Genomic DNA, 7,455 nt, shown 5'->3' on the forward strand with positions numbered 1-7,455 from the left:
GAGACAAGTATTTCCAGGACCAGAGTTTGAGGAAAAAGCTTCTCCTGTTTTATACATGTTTTTTTAACAAATCAAAATCATCTGGATGATTCAAGAGCAATTACAAAAGTTGAAGAACCCTTCTCTTAAATAATTTTGAATAAACCGACTGGATTTCATGTTGAAGGCATACCATTAGCTGAACGCCAACTATGTTCTACTTGCAAAGCCTGATCATTCCCTGTTTAATTGATTTAAATTTTGACAGTCATCACAGGGACAAATAAGACTGCACAGACATTTAGGAAACTCTTATGGTCTTGCTCCACTTACTGGCTTTTTTATCTATAGCAAACATTAAAAACCTGTAAAAATAGCACACTGTTGCATGTACTGACCAAACAGTGAAGTCCCCCACAGAGAAAAATGCACATTGGTGTCACTGGCTTCCCAGGTTTTGATTCCAAAATTTTTTTCATTTACACAGTGCAGCCTGAGGCAACCAAAACAGACTGCTCAGACTCTCAGCTTTTTCCTTTTTTAAGAGCTAAAAGCATATGTCATTACCGTCCAGGCAGCAACTTTGCAATCTCTGCCCATCTGTTCCCCAGCCTCTTGTGTGCCTGGTAAATAATTCTATCTTCCTCTTCTGTCCAGGAGGTCTTCTTCACTTCTGGATTCAAATGGTTGTGCCACCTCTCCCTGCACTGTTTTCCAATCCTTCCCTTCAAATGCTTAGCAATGACCGACCAGCGCTTTGGGCCATATTTCTGCACGAGCTCTATTACCTTCAAAAAAGGACATAAAAACTGCCTGTATTTAATGATGCATCATGGATCAATGAAATTTTTTTCTGTGGTGAAGCAACATTTTGAACAACATTTCTCAAAACTGCCACAGTAAAACTAATAGCAATTAAGGTTCCCCACTTCCCATTCATACTTTTACCCAAAAGGAAAAATCTGGTAATAGTTAAGGCATTTCTAGACTGCAATTCTACATTACAGTGCTGTAAAGCAACAGTAATTTATTTGCATAGCAAACTTAGAAAGCACTACACAAATACAATCTGCCCCTGGCTGTAATAATGTTGAGACCACCAAAGTTTCTGGGAGTTTTGCCCCAACACCTGAAATCTGCTAATAAAGCAATTATCAGACAGAAAGGAAAACTGATTACCCTTTGATCCTCCTCTTTAGTCCATGGACCTTTAATAAGTTCTGGGTTTAGTACCTTCTGCCATCGGTGCTGGCATTGAACATCTGTCCGATTCTAGTGAAATGTGAAATACACAAAGTGGATAATTCTTTAGACAAGATGAAAGTAGAGTGAGAATGCCCTTATTTGCATACACTTGTTTTGATGTATTTCACTGCGAACTAAGATTAATAAACAACAGAGAATGATACAGGAGTCTGAGAAGAAGATGGTCAACTATTAATTTGCTCACAGAATAGATAAGATTTCCATCACTTCTGCATTGAGGACTCCATCACGAAAACTACACAAACTTTATCTTCCCCATCTGCACAGTAGCTGGCATGATTCCACATGCAGTATTTCAGCAACAGCCAAAATGTTCACAAAGTAATTATCTTCAAAATCATAGGTACAATTCACCAAAGTTACTTCCACCCCCCCCACCCCCGCTGTGCTGAGACATTTTGTTTCATTGTCACATTGACCACCTACTGTGCGAGTCCCCAACAGCCTCATTTTTGCTTGTTTGATTTTTTTGAACCCTTTCTGAGAAGTGAAGGGAAAAATAAATGTAAGGGTTTCCACAGTAATCTAACTAAATATCTAAAGTCTCCATTTGTGGCAGTTTTATATCTTCCCTGAAAAGGTAACTACAAAGCAACCACTCCCCTTCACCTTTATTAAGGAAACCCCTCAATAAAGAGTTGCTACTAAGCCTGGAAACAGAAACCAATATCCACTTACAGGAAGGAAATTGGCAATGACTTTCCAGTCCTCTGTGCCATTCTGCTCCACAAGCTTCTTCAGCTTCTCATCCTGAATCATAAAATTAATGATAAAATTAATATTGCAATCTCTTACAATCCAAACAATGTTTTTTCAATTCATTCTTGTAGCTTCCTATGCATCTACTTCTGCTTTCTGAGTGTAAGGGAGGGTGGTCTATAGACTTCTCATGCTTTTAATTGCCTAAAGCAGAAGATTTTTCTACTCCTTTGGATTTTGCTAGGTTCTTTATTGTGCTGCAGGAGAAAGACTGACTTCTGTGCAGTTCTTTGACTCACAATCTACATTCCCATTTTACTCATCAAAACACTGTAACTGTTATTCTTGGACTGGATTTGCAGGAGTTAATGGGTGTTAAGATGCCAAGCATCAGAACAACCTTGAAATTCAGTGACACTCAGGCACTCAGCTACCTGGGAACCTCTGAAAATCACAGCCTTAAGTTTGCAAGTATGTGGTTTGCAAGTAATGGGAGTTCCAGTGATTTACTCAAGGCCTACCCACCTACAATAAATGCACAATAAAACTAACAGCTCCTTTTTGCTCCTGTTCTCTGTGAGGGAGTTTTGCATACTTGTAAATAGCAAAAAATTTGGCCCAATCTTTTTAATGATAAGGCCAGAAATATAGACCCTTGAGATGAAAGAAACCAGTCTTATGTACTGGGAAAGATCAAGATAGTGCAAAACAAACCAGAAATGCTCCAAGAGGTAAGAGGAGAAGGGTAGCCCTCTCCTTCCCCAGTTAGCACCTCCCTGTATGCTCCCAGTTCATGCCACAGGACAATGGCCACTGGACCTCATGGCCATCCTTTCCTCCTTGGCCACATCACAACCATGTCCACCTTTGTAAGGGCAGACTACAATTTAAAATAAATAAAAGGCTTTCAGGGGGTGACCTGCCACTGTTTTTACATCAATACACGTTGTTAGAGAAGAGAAAGTCAAAACATAACTCAAGAGCTGTATGAATGTATTCCACAACAAACTCAAACCAGTTAAATGGCCAAAGGAGATCCACCTGACAAAGGACTTTAATACCACAACTTTCCCAGAAAGTCAGCACAAGGGTATCACAACTAAAACATATTCTGACCTTGAAAAGCAAAATACATCTCTAATGCTGGATTTCTCTCCGCCAGCTTTTACTTTATTTCCTTGGAATCATAACAGTGCAATTAAGGTGCAAAATTCCAATGGTACAGAAGGACTGCAGCAGTTTCTGCCACAGTTGTTGGCTGCTGTGGGACACTGAGCACAGATCAGTTCTTGCATAGCAACAGTTTCCAAACAGAAAGAGGCAAGTAGCAACAATGAAGCGCTGCTGCAGGTGAATCGGAACCTGCTTCTCCAACAGGGATTACACAGAGATTCACACCTCACATATCCTAACACAGAGCTTGGTGATAATTAAGAAGTTGCATTTATACATTTTATTTAAAATGTAAGAACTATGCTCAAAGTTAAATAAAACAATGAGTGTAGCTAGCAGGTCAAAAAAGTTGTCTTCAGATATGGGACTGTCACTGAAGTATATTTGCAGATTAGCAATATGGTGAAGAACATGAAGCAACTGGGAGAAGAATGTGATACATGCTCTCGCTTATCTTTTTACATGCAGGAGAGGAATGAACTCAGATTTACCTCTTCACGGGTCCACCTGGTTTTTCCTAAGTGACGTTTTCCAGTCTTAGGAAGCAGACCATCATAATCGTGATCATACACCTCAACATCTTCTTCATCATCATCACTACTATATATACTGCAAAAGGAAACACAGTGAGACAGAGTGGAACATGAGGACTTGAGCTACTTAATTACAAAACACAAAAAACCCCCCACTACAATCCTTACAAAGGTTACACAGATAAAAGTTTTAAAACTTGCACAACAAGATTTTGTTCTGCATTCTGTTGTTCTAGTATTCTGAACTGGTTCTGCTGTTTTTGGTATCCACAGATACAAGCAAAGGGCTGGCAACCTTCGTATTACTGTGCATGTTTAGACCTGCTCCTAATGTTAGATCAGTGGTGAATTACACATTTGGCAAACTTTCAACCAATGAAGGTTTCAAATTAAAACACAATGTTTGGGACAATAAAGACAACCAGAGGCTGTGTCCAGTACACGAGTACGTGTTTAAGATCTTTAACTCGTGCCATACATTCTAAAAAATATATGTTCCTGTATGTTTAATACAACAAATTGTTTTACTGTTTGAAAATATAACAGACTGTGTAGCAAAACAAAAAGCTAAACAATAACCTTGTTTGAGAAAATGCTTGTAGACCCTATATGAGAAGGCACAAGTTTTTACAATTAAGTAAAGACAGTAAGTGGCAGCATTAACATGCAATAAGCTCTAATACAAAATATGCCCTCCATTTATGGGTTTGGACAGATAAGGACTGAGGACAAGTTTATTTGTTTAATATTCTGCAACCAACAAACGAATGACTGAACCCTTCTATACTCTCCATTTCTATAACTTTATTACCTTTAATCTATTTCTAAATCCCTCATATTGTTTTTGAAATACTCTGCTCACCTAATTCATGACTAAGGGATTTCCCCAGAGGCTATCTATGGGTAAAAAGGACTCCGTGACTCTCTTCACAAACAGCACTTGCTCTACCTAGCTAACTAAATCTAAAGGAGTGTTTTGCAACAAGACGTGCCTTTCTGGTGGACAATGTTTTACTTCTAACTTTTAAGGTATGAGCAGCAGTTCGGATACTTTAGCTAAAAGATGCTAGCCACAAGTGTTGTTAGAAAGGAGCCAGTGTCATTGGATTAAAAACTGGGATATATCTGACGGTATGGCATGTCGTGGTATGTTAAAAGTATGAGTAAGACATTAAAATAAAGTCATTTTGTAATAAAATTAACAGGCGCTGTTTATGCTGTTAACTTGTTTTCAGGAGATTACTTTAAATGAAGTTGCAGTGAAGCACGGTGACTGTTAGTCAAGATGCAAACCCCTCCGAGACACAAGAACACACGTTCCTTAAAACTACTGGGCTAATCGCACCCTACATCTTCCACACTGTTTTCTGCCCTGTGTCATCGGCCATGAAGGAAAACGCTTACATGCCACATGTTTACATGTACAGCCTGCTGCCATCTGCCTGGTGTTCCTGCAGCCTCTGCCGGGTGTCCCTGACTCGCCCACCCACCCGCCCATCACCACCACCCTCAACCCGTGCCCAGCGCGCTGCGGTCCCGCAGCCCAGGGTTCACTCCCTGCTCCCCAGAGCCCGTAGGCACCGGCAGTGAGCCCCGATGGAGGCTCCCGGTCCGCACGCAGCCCTCGCTGGCAGCTGGAGCCTCCCGTGCTTGAGCAAAAGCTCCCACGCTCCAGCTGCCACAAGCGCGGCTCCTTCCTCAGCCGCCGCTCAAAGCAGATTCACTTTTCTCAGTGACACACCGAGACAGCTGCGCCGCTGCTCGTATGCCAGAGGAAGTTTTGTGGCACGGTTTCCAAGTATCGTTTTGAAAAGGAGTTTTCCGTAGACGGCACCCGGCGGGTCCGCATCCATCGGCAGCGCTTCCTGCGGGCCGGGCGCCGCAGGGAAACGCCGCTCTGCAGCGGCAGCAGCATCAGCGGCCAACACGCTAAAGGACTTCAGCGCAGTTCTGTCACAGGGTTATTTAAATGACTGGGGCCTCGCCGGCCCCGCAGAACTGAGCGAACTTCACTGTACTACCCGCGTCCTCCAGCAGGAGAAAAGTACCCGGGGATTCCGGGGCGCTCGGTGGTTTCTGCAGTAATCCGGCACTTCAGCGCTGCTCTAAAACTTTATTTTAGACCTCCGGCGGCAGTGCCGAAGCCTTCCCCCGGGCGGCTCGGCTCGGCACGGCACGGCACGGCACGGCACAGCGCTCGGCCCGGCCGGGACAGCGGGGGTCCCCGGGCCGCCCCTGAGCGCCGCGCTGCTCGCTGGGGCAGCCGCCTGGGACAGCGGGGCACGGGGGAAAGAACGGGAGGAAAAAAAAAAAAAAAAAAAAGAGGTGTAGAGGAAATGACTGGTCGCTGTTACGGAATTCTGGCAGCAGCCCCGCCGGGCAGAGCCCGCGCCGCGCCCGTGGATGGATGGGGCGGACAGGGCACCGCCGCCCGGCCCCGAGCGGGCCGTGTCCCTGCGGGAGGCGCCCGCGAGGCAGCGGTGCCTGTCGCTCTTTCGGGAGAGCCGGCCCGGGTGATTCACCGCCAGCCCCAGCGACAGCCCCGCTCTGACACTGAAAGTACAGCCCGGCGCTCGCCGCCTCCTGCCGCACCACAAGCCCCTCTTCCTCAGACAGAGCCCACCAAGCCCCCAGTCCCACCGGGAAGCGACAGGCGAGGCTGCGACCTTCTCCCCTGTCACAGCCAGCCCGAGGGGAGGGGAGGAGGGGAGGATGCCGGGCTCCAAAGAGAAAGAGAAAAAAGCCTCCACGTGTCCGACGCGCCGTCCCCGGCTAATTAGACAACAACCCGCTCTGTGCGCCCGCCCGGCAGCGGCGGCACGGACACGGCCACGGCCACGCGGCGCTGCCGCCCCGTCCCGTCCGGTCCCGTCCATTCCGCCGCCTCCGGGGCACCGCCGCCCCCGGCCCTGGCCCGGGTGTGTGGCCAGGATGTCTCTGGCCCGGGTGACAGCTCCGAGCGCTCCGCCGGACCCGCAGCCCCCGCGCCCCGGCATGTGCCGAGTGCCGTCCGCCGGGAAAAAGCAAAGCCCCGCAGGGGAGAGTCGCGCTTCCAAGGGCAGAAGGGTGGCAGGAATAATGGAAAAAAAAAAAAAAAAAAAAAAAGTGGAGAGAGTGAACCGCGTCCCCGCACCCGCCGCCCACCTGCCGCATTCCCGGCCGGGAATGAATGAATGGGATGGGACGGGACGCGCTACCTGCCGCCACCGATCCCTCCAGACATTGTCCCGCCCTGTGGCTGCGGGGCTCCGCCGGGTTCCGCGCTGGCTCCCGGGGCGGCGAGCCCCGGCCCCCCACGGGCGAGCGGCGGCCCCAGCGCCCGGCACCGGCGGCTCCGCGGCGCGTCCCGTCCCCAGGGGCTGCGGCGGCTCCGGAGGAGGGGAGCGCCTCGGCACCGGGGGCGGAGTGGACCAGGTGCACGGAGGACGGGGGGCTGCCCGAGCGAGCCGGTCTGCCGCTGCCGCTTTCCCTGTCTCCCGTCCCGCGCCCCGTGTGACAGGCGCGGAGCGCACCGGCCGTCCCCCGCCCGCGGGCAGCGGGTTACCTGTGCCGGGGTCTCCGGGACATCCTCGCACCGGCCGCTGGGGGAGGAGGACGGGGCAGAGCGAGCCCGCCGCCGCACCCTGCTGCCGGGCTGCGCCTGGGCGCTCCGCCGCCGCGCACGGGAGTGCCGAGGAGCCGCGGGAGGAGGAGGAGGAAACAGGTTGAGATTAAAGAGTAAACTCTGTAAACAGAGATGCCATCAAACAAAGGGCCCTTGGACACTCCCCCTCCCGCCAAATCTGGCGCCCCTGCAGTGCGCAGG

General features: G+C 48.6%; 1 protein-coding gene across 3 annotated transcripts in view; it reads right to left on the minus strand.

Annotated features, from left to right (window-relative positions):
* MYB (MYB proto-oncogene, transcription factor) overlaps window positions 1-7,217 on the minus strand; it is a gene marked incomplete at its 5' end in the record, with an annotated part of 28,133 nt that extends 20,916 nt beyond the window's left edge. For all 3 annotated transcript variants that reach the window (XM_083856553.1, XM_083856552.1, XM_083856551.1), the window contains 5 exons: window positions 547-767; window positions 1,159-1,251; window positions 1,924-1,995; window positions 3,609-3,726; window positions 7,195-7,217. In XM_083856553.1, coding sequence (XP_083712679.1) covers window positions 547-767; window positions 1,159-1,251; window positions 1,924-1,995; window positions 3,609-3,726; window positions 7,195-7,217 — 527 coding nt within the window. The remainder of the gene's footprint in view (window positions 1-546; window positions 768-1,158; window positions 1,252-1,923; window positions 1,996-3,608; window positions 3,727-7,194) is intronic.
* Between the last annotated feature and the right edge of the window lie 238 nt (window positions 7,218-7,455).

This window comes from Zosterops lateralis (assembly GCF_965231275.1).
Source record: "Zosterops lateralis genome assembly, chromosome: 3".
Classification (NCBI taxonomy): Eukaryota; Metazoa; Chordata; class Aves; order Passeriformes; family Zosteropidae; genus Zosterops; species Zosterops lateralis.